We start from the raw sequence: 16,079 nt of genomic DNA, 5'->3' as shown, positions 1-16,079 counted from the left end.
GATTAAGTAAAAACAAAATGTGATCCGTATTTAAAAAACGGAGAGTTGTCAAAGTAATTACTCTTTTATTTTATTAACTATCATTAGATCACATTGCCTAGTGTTTTTTTTTTTTTTTTGGCTGAGTAGATCACATTGCCTAGTTCAGAGCAATGTAGTTTGTCCTCTAATGATGGCTGGGTCCATTTGAAACAAGTGTACATGGTTATGCAATCTTCATCTATCCAGACCAGAGGTACATAAAGTCATAAACCAAACAAATTCATATTCACAAAATTAAGTCATCTTGCAATTTCATGAAAACATGAATGAAGTCATGAAGAGACAACAACAGAAAATATGCTGAAATTCATTACAGAATTGTGAAATTACATTATTATACAAGCTAAGGGGGATTTTGATTCTTTTAAACAAAAAGAAAATGAAAGACATAAGAATTAACCAATTTTCCTACAAGAAGCACTAAAGTTATTTTTTTAGATACACTCAAAAGTGCTTATCATCTCAATTATTTTCTATGCATCCATGCGGATGATACATCGGAGACCATCACCTTTTAGCATGAACTCAAAGGCCTTGTTGATCTCTGAGAAAGGGACTTCATGGGTAATGAACTTCTCCAGCTCAAGCTCCTGTTTAAATTAGAAATTGTAAGAGTTACAGCATCGACAAAACACTGGGTCCTTTTGAGCAGAACCCAAAAAAATGATTTTTTGAATTTGACTTTACATACTGACTTCAAAAATCAAGTCATGTACTCTGCATGTGACTCTTAGATGAATTGAGTAAATAAACAAATCTAAAGACTATAACAAAAATAAATATGCTGGCGTTTTTTAAGAGTGTAAACAGATCCACTTCAAAGCACAGTTAGATTGGAATAAACAAAGCATAGTTGAAAGTTACATATCATTCTACTGGTCATTATAATGTCCTTTTCCAATTTAATATTGTGTGCAGTGATGCTTATTGGAATCATACTTATCACTCAAAAATGAATTTCTACATGTATTAATTAGTATGAAGAATGATCCAATAAATCATACTCAATCCTTTAATAGGAAGATCAGCTTACCTTGTTCATGTACCTTTCAACGACAGAAGGTAGGTCAGATCTTGGTTTGTAATTGCCAAAAAAGGTACCCTTCAGAGTCCTCTCATTTAAGATATTCATAGGATGCGTTTTGAATGCATCATCTTTGTTTGGGACGCCAACAAGTACAGCAATACCCCATCCCTGCAAAGAAACAAGCATTATGTCATAACTTAGAAGCATTAAATTATACCATAATTACCATAAATTTCATCAAATAACTAGAAAAAAAAGTTCATAGGGAATTACATCATGAACACATTCGAATGCAGATATCATAGCATTGATACTACCAGTACACTCAACACTTCGGTCAACTCCCCCACCAGTCATTTCAGCAATCACCTAAAGACAAGAAGAAATGTTATCAAAATAGTGAAATTTATATTTCTTTATTCATTACAGAACCAACTTTAGAAATATACAAGGAAAACAAACCTCTTGAACAGGCTTGTCATGGTCTTTTGGGTTCACAAACTCAGTGACACCGAATTTCTTGGCTGTTGTGTTGACAAGAACAAGTAAAATGAGCATATAACAAAAAACAGCAAACAACATTCCATACTAACACATTGCATGTTAATCTTGGATCTCACTAACCTTCATCAAAACGCTTAGCATTCAGATCAACCCCAATAATCCTTGAAGCACCAGCGATTCTAGCCCCTTCAGCAGCCTAATCATGTAAAACAACAAAAGCAGCCTCCTCATTAGCACAAGCAAAAGAGAATTCCAAAAAGAGGTACACCACAAGAGCTTCAATCCAAAAATTGATAATGTTGTACAAGAAAGGAGAGACTCACGGCTAGACCAACAGCCCCCAATCCAAAAATTGCTACTGTTGACCCTTTTTTTGGTTTTGCAACATTCAAGGTAGCTCCAAGACCTACAGAACTCAATTTGATCTAATAAGAAAATGAAATGCATAAAAATTTTACATAAACTAGTTGCAATGCTTCATTTGCTAACCTGTTGAGATTCCACAGCTGAGAACACAAACTTTATCCAGAGGAGCAGCTGGATTAATTTTGGCAACACAACCAACATGTACCACAGTGTATTCACTAAAGGTAGAAGTCCCTACAAAATGGTAAATGGGTTGTCCATTAATAGAAAATCTCGACTTGCCGTCACTGAGCATCACGCCTCGGTCAGTGTTTATCCTCAAGAGGTCACACATGTTGCTCTCCTCTTATCAGAGTTTAGATGAAACTGAAGCCACCAAGATCAGTAGCAAAAGCAGAGATGCTGAATGTATAACAGAGCATAAACGACAGATCAAAGAAAATGAAGAAAGTGTTGAAACGACTTGTAGCTTAGCATGTTTTAAACCTCCTTAAGTGTTAACACGTGAACTGATCAGTTAGTCCTGTAGCTTGCACGTGTAATGAGTTGTTATTTCTGTTAGTTAGTTATCCTTGCGTTCACACCTGTACAAATGAGTATATATGTGTAGTCTGTGTAGTCATTGAAGCATATATGAAAATACAGATTTCTTTTCTTGATTCTGTGATATGGTATCAGAGCGAATTCCCAAATTCCTATAGGGTTTCGTTTTCGTTTCAATTTTTTTTCTCTCTCTTCAATTTTCCCGAGAAAATCTTTCTTTGTTCTTGAGAAAACTTCAATCTTTGGAAATTCTTTCTTCAATTGTCATCTATGGCTTCCGCTACAAATGCAAATGGTTCTACAGATGCTTCCACGTCTGAGAATCCATCTCCTTCATCACAAGATTCCCCAATGGATAACCCTTTGTTCTTGCATCATGCCGAGAATCCAAGCTTAGTTCTTGTCACACAGCCATTGATAGGTGGAGAGAATTATGCAGCTTGNAACTTATCATCCAGCATGACTTTGAACCTATCCACTTCTGCTTTGTCATTACAAGCTATCAAAACATCATCTACATACACCAAAAGAATCATGAAAGTGTCACCATGTCTTCTGGTAAACAAGGAGTAGTCAGCCTTGGACTGGATAAAACCAAGCTGAATCAAGGTACTTGAGAATTTGGCAAACCATTGCCTAGAAGCTTGCTTGAGACCATAAATGGACTTATTAAGCTTGCAAACAACCTCCCCCTAGCTGTGAAACCCTTGTGGAAGAGCCATAAACACTTCTTCATCCAAATCCCCATGAAGAAAGGCATTATTGACATCTAATTGACTAAGAGACCAACCCTTGATGGCAGCAACAGCAAGAAGGACTTTGATAGACACCATTTTAGCTACTGGTGAGAAAGTCTCAAAGTAATCAATGCCCTCCTTTTGTGTGAATCCCTTGGCCACTAACCTGGCTTTAAATCTCTCAATAGAACCATTAGTTTTGTACTTGATTTTGTAAACCCACTTGCATCCAATAGCTTTCTTACCAGCAGGTAAAGGGGTCAGAGTCCAGGTGTTATTAGCTTCAAGTGCTGCTATTTCAGCAGCCATGGCAGCTTGCCATTGGGGATCAGATACAGCTTGGTAGTAGAATTGAGGTTCAATAAGAGAGGAAATGGCACAACAAAAGGTCTTATATGATGGGGAAAGATGATGATATGAGATGTGAGATGAGAGTGGATGAGAAGTACCTGGTTGGGAAGAAGGCAAAGGCTGGGCAGATATAGCTTGATTGCAGTGAAAGTCCTGTAAGTAAGAAGGTCTGTGAACAGATCTAGTGGACCTTCTAAGGGGAAGAGGATCAGTAATAGGATTAAGAGGTGCCTCTGGGACTTCATCAAGAAAGTCATCATCAATAGTATGATGAACTTGGATAATGGAATGTGGAGAAAAAACAGGAGTGTTGGATGTGATGTGAGGGATCATCATGTAAAGAAGAAACAGAAGGAACACATGGCAAAGGCAGTGAATTGAAAGGAATTGAATGAGTGGAAGATGAAGAATAAGGAAAAACGGATTCATGGAAAACAACATCCCTTGAAACAAAAACAGCATGAGTATCAAGGTCATAGAGTTTATAACCTTTGATATTACAAGGGTATCCAAGAAAAACACATCTTCTTGCCCTTGGTGAGAATTTTGTCCTATTTGAGCAATGGTAGAAGCAAAACAAAGACAGCCAAATACCTTTAGGTGATTATATTCAGGAGGTTTATGGAATAACATCTCAAAAGGTGTTTTGTCATGTAACAAAGGAGAGGGAAGGCGATTTATGAGATATGCAGCAGTCAATACACAATCACCCCAAAAAGGCAAAGGTATATGAGATTGAATTTGTAAAGCCCTTGCAATGGAAAGAAGGTGTTGGTGTTTTCTCTCCACAACAGAATTTTGTTGTGGAGTATAACACCTATGTTGGTGAATAATGCCATGGGAACTAAGAAAATCAGTCATGGCAAATCTTTTGCATTATCATTCTAATGTGATTTAATTTTCTGACCAAATTGTGTGGCAACCATAGTGTAAAAGATTGAAACAAAGTTAACATCACATTTGGATTTCATTAGAAACGCCAAGTAGCTCGGGTTGCATCATCCACAATGGTCAAGAAATATTTATAACCATCTAGAGTAGGAATAGATAAGGTCCCCAACATCCATATGAACTAAATCAAAAGCACAAGTAGAGATGTTATTATTAAAAGGGAATGGTAATCTTTTAAGCTTGGCCATAGGACAAATCTGACAAGCCTATTACAAAAGGAATGTAAAGAAGGGATTGTATGACCTAAAATTTAAGTTTCATGTCTGAAGGGTGTCCTAATCTGGCATGCCAGAGAAATGAAGATGCAGAACCTGCTGAAGCTGATGCAGAACTGCAGAAGTTGATGCAGAGAAAGGGAGAAAAAAGGCACTGAACTTGTGATTGTTTAGATAATCATCAAGTGCAGAGAGGAGATATGTTGAAGACTTTCACACTGCATAAGTACAACCATCAACAGCCTTGCCCACCCAATCGTTTTCCAAGATGAAAGATCCTGAAGAAAACAATAATTGGAGAGGAAAACAACACAATAAGGCTGAGATAATGTGAGTGTGTTGACAGATAGAAGGTTAAAACTAAATGAGGGAACACAAAGAACATTAGTGAGAGTAAGGGAAGAAGAAAGAACAACAGTTCCAACATGAGTGACTTGAGCTGATTCCCCATTAGGCAAGTGAACAAAGACTGTATAGTAGCAGTAATTGAAGTTAATAGATCAACTGAACAACAAAATGATCCGTAGCTCTAGTATCTAATACCCAAGTCCATTTATCATAATTTCTTCTGTTTACCACTTGTGCAGAGAAAAACTATGGGATAGATCAATACCTGACATTGGAGCACCAGCAAGTGTGGAAGATGATACTATATTAGCCATTGAAGTGTCTTTGACTGGGGCAGAAGGTCCAGGTGATGAATTAGAAGCTCCAAATATGGCAAAAAGTTGCTGATACTGTTCAGGGTAAAGGAGTTTGTTGATGCAGTGGTGAAGCAACTGAAGGAGTAACATCTGAGGATACTTGATGAGCCATGAAAGGCTTGTTCTTGAACTTAAATCCTGGTGGAAAACCATGCTTTTTATAGCATTTGTCCACTGTGTGACAGTCTTGCCACAATGTGTGCAAGTTGGTCTCTCCTTTCCCTTGCTAACAACACCACCAAGAAACGAACCAAGATTTTCATTTGACAATTTAGCAGCTAAAGCAGTAGAATCAACTTTAGCAAAAGATCCATTGGGCACAGATCTTTGAGTCTCTTCTTGAATCAGCAAGGAATAAACCTTACTAAGAGGTGGAATAGGATCCATAAGTAGAACTTGGGATCTGACTTGAGAGAAAGAATCACTCAACCCCATTAGGAATTTCATGACAGATTCTCTTACTTGTAGATCAGTGAGCCTCTTATTAATATTGCAAATGCATTTACCACAGGTGCAAGTAGGAAAAGACTAAGATTCTGCAACTGATCCCAAAACACCTTCAACTGGGTAAAGAAATCAGTGATGGACATCTCACCTTGATGAAGCTCTGCTATGTCCTTTTGAAGGTTGAAAACTCTAGGTCCATTTGTCTGAGCAAATCGATTCTTCAGGTCATTCCAGATTTCTAAGGCTGTGTCTTCATAAATGATGCTTGCTTGGATTTTTGGTGAAACTGAATTGGTTAACCACATGCCAACCATGTTGTCACATCTTATCCATGCTTGCACATTTGAAGCAGTTGATACCAGTGATGATGAAAGGGTCAAAGTTCCATCAATAAAACCTAATTTATTCTTAGTGAGTAAAGCTTTTCTCACTGCACGAGCTACTAGGAGATCAGTGACTGGCTATAGCATCTTCATTGGTGATTCTTTGGTATCATGGAAATCAAAGAAGCAATCCACAGTATCAAGATCCTCAGCTGAAGCTGAGTACAGATCCATGGCAGTGGCAACGTGTGAAATAGTATGGATTTTATACTTTCTCAAAGATATTGGGGTGAATCATGAGAAGGAGGCTTTATTATTCTGTGATAGTCAAGCTGCATTGCATATCGGTTCCAACCCAGTCTTCCATGAGAGGACAAAACATATAGAAATTGATTGTCATGTGGTTAGAGATAAGGTATTGGAGAAGGTGATTAAGCTAAATCATGTTAGATCAAACTGTCAATTGGCTGATCTACTCACTAAAGCCTTGAATTACAATCAATTCTCAACTCTTATTGGAAAGATGGGGATGCTTAATATTCATACACCTGCTGCTCTTGAGGGGGAGTATCAGAGTTTAGATGAAACTGAAGCCACCAAGATCAGTAGCAAAAGCAGAGATGCTGAATGTATAACAGAGCATAAACGATAGATCAAAGAAAATGAAGAAAGTGTTGAAACGACTTGTAGCTTAGCATGTTTTAAACCTCCTTGAGTGTTAACACGTGAACTGATCAGTTAGTCCTGTAGCTTGCACGTGTAATGAGTTGTTATTTCTGTTAGTTAGTTATCCTCGGGTTCACACCTGTACAAATGAGTATATATGTGTAGTCTGTGTAGTCATTGAAGCATATATGAAAATACAGATTTCTTTTCTTGATTCTGTGATACCTCTGACTTGCAATGCTGACACTCCTTGCATTCCCCAGTGAAGACAGGAAGCACGTGGTCACCAGGTTTGAGGTCTGTCACACCCTCACCGACGCTCTCAACAATCCTAAAATACCAAAATGACCAGAAAGACGACTACTTAGTAAGATAAATGTACCCAATTGTATATGAAAGGAACTAAAACACAATTAAAACTAATGGCTATTTGTCCATACCCGCCAGCTTCATGACCAAATATGCGAGGAAACAATGGGGTCTGTCCCTGCATATTCAAAAACCAACTGGGTTAGTTTCTCAAAAAAGAAAAAGAGAAAAACTGGTTTAAGTATATCTAGCACATAAAATAAGTCTTCACAAGAATAATGCATTTCTATACACATGCTTAAGTTATAGATATGACTGAAATGTGGTTACCTTGGCTTCCCAAAAGTAAACATCTGTGTGGCAGAGGGAGGTGAAGAGGATCTTGAGACGAACCTCCATCGCCTTTGGTGGTGCCACTTCCACTTCTTCTATCACCAGTGGCTTTCCGGCTTCCCATGCCACCGCGGCTGCAATGCATTTCCATCCATCAATTAATTGACCCAAAAAAAAAAAAAAAAACCATAAACATAAATACGACATAGCTCTAAAGCAGCTAAAAACATAATACTGTTTGCTTAGGGAATGCTTAAAGGTATGAATACCCTTTATACAATGAGACAAGGGAGATTTGAATCATGGCTCTCCTCTTATAGGAGACTAGACAATACTCTTCTAAGAACAAAGAAATAATACCCTCAAATTTCCTACTAAAGATTCGGCAAAGTAGGCTTGTTTAAATTTCATACTGAAATTGCAATGTAAAGCCTAAATCTAAGGAAACACTATTCACAAACTCTAAACGTATCATCCTAAACAAGTAAAAAAAAAAAAAAAAAAAAAAGAAAACGGTCAGATTCAGTCAACTCTGGTTACTACTTCAAACTTCTAAAGTAGCCCTGTTCCTATGGCCAGTGTATTTCCTCATTATAATGTGTAAAACACACAAGTCACAAGAGTTCAATTTGTATGAGACAATCAAAAGAAAATCATCTCTTTGCATTGATTAACACTTTTGGTGCACAAATAGTTCATCCCCGTCCAAAATTATATATATATATATATATATATATATATTAAGTGACAACAAAACAAGGGAACGCGTTGAGAATTGAAATCATCAAAACAAATATAGTATTAAACAATGACAAAAAAAAAAAAGAAAAAAAGAAGAAGAAGAAATGGAAAGAAACCCATCAAACAATCATCTGATTAAAACCCAGAAACCATAACAAAGAATGTAAGAAGAAAAATCAAATGAGTGGAGTGGTATTGTATTGTGTTTTATACCTTTGCAACGTATGACTTGACCAGCAGTGTTTGAAGAAGACATCTTTTTGGCTTTTTTGTCTTCTGTTACTTGACTTTGATGTTTGAAGAACACAGATTGCTTGAATTTGTTGTGGAGAGATGGGTATGCTCTTAGATGGTATTTATAGCGTTTGGAACACAGGGGGCTCTCATGTTTGCCATAATTGGTAAGGTTGTACCTACGGGAGGCAAAACCATTTGGTACCGTGGTTTTCAAGAGGCTGCAACCAACCAACAGCTCATTTGTTTGTTTTCCTAATTCCCAGCATCTGGGGACGAAATGGCTAAATAACCATAAAATCCTAACAATATAATTAGTTGTCAACGTTTTCAAACTATTTTTTTTTTAGCACCTCGAGTCTCAGAAAATCGAGTTATGCGCTCATACCTCGAGTCTTTGATGCTCGATTTTTATAGTTTGACTTGGCCTAGTTCCACGTGGCATCCCACGTGGAACTCGAGTCTCAGAGACTCGAGGTCTAAGCCAATATTTACCCCATATCCCCCCAGAAAGAAATCAGAGCATGAAGAAAAAAAAAAAACTTGAAGAAGAAGAAAGAAGCCGAAAGCCAGAAGAAAAAAAAAGGAAAAACCCAGAAACAGGCGCGACCCAGAAATCAGAGCATCCGAAAGCCAGAAGAAAAAAAAAAAAAAAAAAAAAACCCAGAAACAGGCGCGACCCAGGGGTCGCGCGGCCTGCGCAACCCGAGGCCGCGCGGCCTGCGCGACCCAGGGGCCGCGCGGCCTGCGCGACCCAGGGCCGCGCGGCCTGCGCGACCCAGGGGCCGCGCGGCCTGCGCGACCCTGGCCGCACTGCGGCGCCGGTCGCGCCGGCCTGGGGCTTGCCGGCCTGGAGCTTGTTTTTTTTTTTTTTTTTTTTTTTTTTTTTTTTTTTTTTTTTTTTTTTTTTTTTTTTTTTTTTTTTTTTTTTTTTTTTCTGATGATGAACACATATATATGGTATTTCAGCATCTTTTTCTAGATTGTTTCTCTCTCTCTGTGATCTGATTTTTTTTTTTTTTTTTTTGGTATTTTGGTTTGTGGATGAGAGAGTTGGATGCTGAAAATATTTTGAAATTTTTTTGATTTGGAACTCGAGTCTCTGAGACTCGAGTTCCACGTGGGATGCCACGTGGAACTAGGCCAGGTCAAACTATAAAAATCGAGCATCAAAGACTCGAGGTATGAGCGCATAACTCGATTTTCTGAGACTCGAGGTGCTAAAAAAAAAATAGTTTGAAAACGTTGACAACTAATTATATTGTTAGGATTTTATGGTTATTTAGCCATTTTGTCCCAGCATCTGGTTTTCTTAGCAACTTGTATGTTTTTTAAATTCCCACCATCTGGTCTCCTATAAACTTTAGTTTTGGTTTGACTTCCTGCACCTGGGTACTTTTGAGAAAAACTAACTGAATGAAAAAGACCTCTCAAATATTACCCCGCTTCCAAGAAGAAATCATCTATATTATTATTTAAAGGAGAAAGTATACCATGTCTCGGTAATACTAACTCAGCATTTGTTTTGATATTTTTTACTCAATAAATGAGTGATATCTGTTTCAAAAAATCACATTAGATTACTCCAATAAATGATTAATCCCCTTCCCCCATATGTGTGTGTGTGTTTTTCAAATAAAAAAGATACTCAATGTTGTCGAGTCATTCCACCTCAGTAAGGTGTGATATTGAGAAGGGATTTATCACTTGCTCCGCGACACAAACTGTTACATGCAGTTTTGATGTTGGCGTGTGAGTATATTCTCTTATCTCATCCCCCTTCCCCCATATATATGTGTGTGTTTCTCAAAAAAAAAAAAATGATTAATTTATATTCCCAATAGTATAAAATATCGTGATTAATTTATTGGAGTAGTCTAATATGATTTTTTGAAACATGTGTCACTCATTTATTGGGTAAGAAATACCAAAACAGATGTTGGGTTGATATTACCGAAATATGATATATATATTTTTTATACTATTATTTAAGGGGCTTCCCCTATTTGGATTTCTCATTTTTTTAGTTTAAAAATGCCCATACACCCCTATTTTAAGTAGAGACAAAACTAAAGGACAGTCTGATAAAAATGCAACTCTAACTTCCACTAAAATATTGCCTAAAAAATAAGATCACTTTCCTATTAATTTTCAAATTGATTTATTCACTTATAAATTAGATTTTCAAAATAAAAAAAAAAAAATATATATATATATATATAATAAAAATAAAAACAATTTTTTCCTACAAAATATGACCACTAATAAAAAAAAAATTAAAAAAAAAAAGCCTCATTGCACGCGTGAAGTGCGTGTGATGAGACTAGTTCTCTATTTAAAGGGTTTTCCTTGAATTCCTCATTTTTTTTTTTAATTCAAAAATACCCCCTATATCACTATGTTTGAGTAGAAATAAAACTAAAGGACAATTTGGTAAAAATGCAACTATAACCCCCATGAAAACATTGCCTAAAAAATATGACTACTTTCTTGCTAATTTTTAAATTACTTTATCAATTTATCAATTAGATTTTCAAAATAAAAATTATATATATATATATATATAAAATAAAAAAATACAGCTTTTTTTTTCTACAAAATAAGACCACTAAAAAAAGTCTCATTGCACGTGCTTCGTGTGTGTAATGAGGCTAGTTATTATTATTTTAAAAAAAAAAATACTATATCCCCTATTTAAGTATTACAAATTTTTTTTTTCAATTTTAAGAAATTCAATGATGTTAAAAAAATTAGTGTAAATCATGTACATGCTTGGAGGTATTTTTCTGAAACCTATTATGTGTTGATTAAATAGGCCATTGATGTAAGGCTGGATTTTTCTGGATAGAGTGAGTGTCTAATACCTTCTCGCTCTGTAACTTAGTACCCAATCCTAGAATTTTTGTNTTTTTTTTTTTTTTTTTTTTTTTTTTTTTTTTTTTTTTCTGATGATGAACACATATATATGGTATTTCAGCATCTTTTTCTAGATTGTTTCTCTCTCTCTCTGTGATCTGATTTTTTTTTTTTTTTTTTTGGTATTTTGGTTTGTGGATGAGAGAGTTGGATGCTGAAAATATTTTGAAATTTTTTTGATTTGGAACTCGAGTCTCTGAGACTCGAGTTCCACGTGGGATGCCACGTGGAACTAGGCCAGGTCAAACTATAAAAATCGAGCATCAAAGACTCGAGGTATGAGCGCATAACTCGATTTTCTGAGACTCGAGGTGCTAAAAAAAAAATAGTTTGAAAACGTTGACAACTAATTATATTGTTAGGATTTTATGGTTATTTAGCCATTTTGTCCCAGCATCTGGTTTTCTTAGCAACTTGTATGTTTTTTAAATTCCCACCATCTGGTCTCCTATAAACTTTAGTTTTGGTTTGACTTCCTGCACCTGGGTACTTTTGAGAAAAACTAACTGAATGAAAAAGACCTCTCAAATATTACCCCGCTTCCAAGAAGAAATCATCTATATTATTATTTAAAGGAGAAAGTATACCATGTCTCGGTAATACTAACTCAGCATTTGTTTTGATATTTTTTACTCAATAAATGAGTGATATCTGTTTCAAAAAATCACATTAGATTACTCCAATAAATGATTAATCCCCCTTCCCCCATATGTGTGTGTGTGTTTTTCAAATAAAAAAGATACTCAATGTTGTCGAGTCATTCCACCTCAGTAAGGTGTGATATTGAGAAGGGATTTATCACTTGCTCCGCGACACAAACTGTTACATGCAGTTTTGATGTTGGCGTGTGAGTATATTCTCTTATCTCATCCCCCTTCCCCCATATATATGTGTGTGTTTCTCAAAAAAAAAAAATGATTAATTTATATTCCCAATAGTATAAAATATCGTGATTAATTTATTGGAGTAGTCTAATATGATTTTTTGAAACATGTGTCACTCATTTATTGGGTAAGAAATACCAAAACAGATGTTGGGTTGATATTACCGAAATATGATATATATATTTTTTATACTATTATTTAAGGGGCTTCCCCTATTTGGATTTCTCATTTTTTTAGTTTAAAAATGCCCATACACCCCTATTTTAAGTAGAGACAAAACTAAAGGACAGTCTGATAAAAATGCAACTCTAACTTCCACTAAAATATTGCCTAAAAAATAAGATCACTTTCCTATTAATTTTCAAATTGATTTATTCACTTATAAATTAGATTTTCAAAATAAAAAAAAAAAATATATATATATATATATATAAAAAATAAAAACAATTTTTTCCTACAAAATATGACCACTAATAAAAAAAAAATTAAAAAAAAAAAGCCTCATTGCACGCGTGAAGTGCGTGTGATGAGACTAGTTCTCTATTTAAAGGGTTTTCCTTGAATTCCTCATTTTTTTTTTTAATTCAAAAATACCCCCTATATCACTATGTTTGAGTAGAAATAAAACTAAAGGACAATTTGGTAAAAATGCAACTATAACCCCCATGAAAACATTGCCTAAAAAATATGACTACTTTCTTGCTAATTTTTAAATTACTTTATCAATTTATCAATTAGATTTTCAAAATAAAAATTATATATATATATATATATAAATAAAAAAAATACAGCTTTTTTTTTCTACAAAATAAGACCACTAAAAAAAGTCTCATTGCACGTGCTTCGTGTGTGTAATGAGGCTAGTTATTATTATTTTAAAAAAAAAAATACTATATCCCCTATTTAAGTATTACAAATTTTTTTTTTCAATTTTAAGAAATTCAATGATGTTAAAAAAATTAGTGTAAATCATGTACATGCTTGGAGGTATTTTTCTGAAACCTATTATGTGTTGATTAAATAGGCCATTGATGTAAGGCTGGATTTTTCTGGATAGAGTGAGTGTCTAATACCTTCTCGCTCTGTAACTTAGTACCCAAATCTAGAATTTTTGTTCAAAGATCATTGTTTTATCTTTTTTTTTTTAATTATTTAATTTTGGTAGAATGTATTTAGGACCAAAACTTTATATTTTCATTCGAATGTATTTAGGACCAAAACAATATAAATCTTCTATCAATTATAAAATTTTTGATGCAATATAAAATATTCAATGAAATTCAAATTTTAATTTGGTTTTTCTTATTTTTTTTTTAAATTAAAAAATAAGTGACTACTCCACAAAATAACCCAACCCAAAGAGATTCCACAAATCCTCTTTTGATAGTAATTCCAGTTCCGGTCTCTCACAAGTATTTCACATTTATAGAGTTGGAGTATGTCCCAACTCCACTATATTCTAAGTCCTCAAATTACAAACAAACAAAGTCTATGTAAAACATTTACTTCAATTTCACTACTGTTGAAGAATGGCCAAATTCACTACTCTTGAAGAATGGCCAAATATCATTCTCTATACAATAAGTAGTGTACAATATTTTTTATACCTTTGAGTTCTTAAAAAAAAAAAAAATCTAAAAATTTATAGTTTGATTATCACTAAATGAATGTTAAAAGAATGAAGTGAATTAATTGTTACAAAAATATCTTCCAATGTATTATCTTCCAAAAAATACATTGATACTTTTACAATCCAAACACTTTATTTTTTCTTGGGCATGAGAATCACATATCAAGTGACTTGGAGACACATTGCATGGAAAAATTCCAAAATGAATTATTTCAATCCAAGTAACCCATAATTCCAATCCCATTCCATAAAATAATTCCAAACCTTAATTAATTTCCCTATGAATGAAATGTGATCAAAATGATAAGAATCAATTAACATAAAGAGACTAAACGATCAAAATAGCAATCTCGATACTTTTGATTTGGTAATCTATATCTATATCTATATCTATATAATCTAAAAGTTTAAATGTAATATTTATTGTTGCTATGCTCCAGTTGAACTACATTAGCATCCATGCCATTATCCTTTTCTTTCCAATTTTCCTATAATTGTTTTTAGCATTTACTCTTTTTATTATTATTATTATTTAATATTTACACTTTCTCCCTCCCTTACCTTTTCATCTCCCCACTACCCTCTATATTAATAACATTCTTCCTCTTTCCCTTCATCTTTCTTTATTTTATCTCTTATTATTCATACTCTCTTACTATAAATTTGCCACTATCTTTTCCATTATATGCATAGTTTTCCCTCACAAAAAAATGTTGTTGTTGTTGTTTTATTTATTTATTTAATTTTGTGTTCTTTTTTGTTGTTAAATGTTATTCTACTACGTTTAAAAATATAATATTATTCTATTAAATAACATGATTTAAAGAATTTGGTATTTATTGTTATATCTTTTATTTTTACTTTTTTTTCTTCTCATTTTATGTTGTTCAACATTGAAATTCAGTTACATTTTTCATATCATTAAATTACTTATATTTTCTCTCCTTAAAAAAAAAAAAAACATAGAATATTTTATTTAAAGTAAATTAAAATGTCCTAAAAAAATAGTACTCATTTTTTTTACATTTACAATTTGTCCAACCTTTCTCCTCCCATTTATCTATTCATCTCCCCACTACCCTCTACCTTAATATCACCCTTTCTTTTTCCCTTTATCTTCCTTTATTTTGTTTCTTTTTAATCTCATCATCTTAGTATAAATTTATCATTCTCTATTCCATTTTATATATAATTTTATCTCACAAAAAAAAGTTATTTCTCTCTCTTTCTCTCTCAATTTTTTGGTGGATTTTTTATTTTTATTTTTCTTGCATCTTTGCTTTAGGGTGATAAATTTTTGTGTTCTTTAGAACTGTACTTTGGGTTGATGCTATTCAGTTTTTTTTTTTTTTTTTTTAATTTTTTCTTTGATTGTTAAATGTTATCTTATTGCATTATAAAGAATTAAAGATAGTATATATAATATGATAAATATTCTATTGCATAGCATGATTTGGATAAATTTGTGTTTATTGTTATATCTTCTATTTTCACATTTTCTTCTTCTCATTTTATTTTATTCAACATTTAAATTCAGCCACATCTTTCATATCATTAAATTATTTATATTTTCTCTATTTTTATTTAAAAAAAATAAATTTTAATATTTTACTTAAATTCAATAAATATAATTGTCCTCATAAAGTGGAGTAATGCTAGAGACACATTCATTCTCAAAACCAATACATCAAAGAAAAATGTAATACAAAACAAATGTCGATTGAGAAACACTAAATTAAATAATAATAATAATAATAATAATGAGATATCAACATTGAAATATAACATAAAGAAACTAACAGTTCTGAATATACTAACTTAAGGGTAGCAAAATTAAATGAAAAAAAAAATTGCTACAATGCATATTTAATGCAATAAAATCATCATCAAATTTTGGAAAATAATAGGTTGCTAATGGGGAGAGAGGGGGGGGGGGGGAAGAAATGGAAAAATAAAAATCACATCAAAGTCAAACTACTTCTTCCGAATATGTAAAATATTTCAAACGTGATGTGATTAAGCCAAATATCCAATGCATAATCAAATTCAAAATTTTTAATAAGGTTTTGATGTGAAGCAATAGAAATATGTCACTATTCCCAACAAAAAAAAGTGTTGGTTATAACTTTATATATAATGATTGTAACCAAGAGTAC

General features: G+C 33.5%; 1 protein-coding gene across 1 annotated transcript; it reads right to left on the bottom strand.

Annotated features, from left to right (window-relative positions):
• Window positions 1-323: 323 nt before the first annotated feature.
• Window positions 324-8,723, bottom strand: LOC111997183 (alcohol dehydrogenase). Its single transcript, XM_065760809.1, has 11 exons — window positions 8,473-8,723; window positions 7,516-7,652; window positions 7,317-7,363; window positions 7,102-7,207; window positions 2,063-2,282; window positions 1,897-1,979; window positions 1,694-1,769; window positions 1,532-1,593; window positions 1,343-1,438; window positions 1,076-1,237; window positions 324-632 (listed from the first exon to the last, which is right to left on the bottom strand). Exons 1-11 carry the CDS (start codon window positions 8,513-8,515, stop codon window positions 516-518), a joined length of 1,149 nt encoding a protein of 382 aa, XP_065616881.1. The 5' UTR covers window positions 8,516-8,723; the 3' UTR covers window positions 324-515.
• Window positions 8,724-16,079: the final 7,356 nt, after the last annotated feature.

This window comes from Quercus suber, unplaced genomic scaffold (genome assembly GCF_002906115.3).
Source record: "Quercus suber isolate HL8 unplaced genomic scaffold, Cork oak 2.0 scaffold_383, whole genome shotgun sequence".
In the NCBI taxonomy this organism is placed as follows: domain Eukaryota; kingdom Viridiplantae; phylum Streptophyta; class Magnoliopsida; order Fagales; family Fagaceae; genus Quercus; species Quercus suber.
The sequence above is the reverse complement of the archived record's forward strand: the minus strand, read 5'-3'. Positions and strand labels throughout refer to the sequence as shown.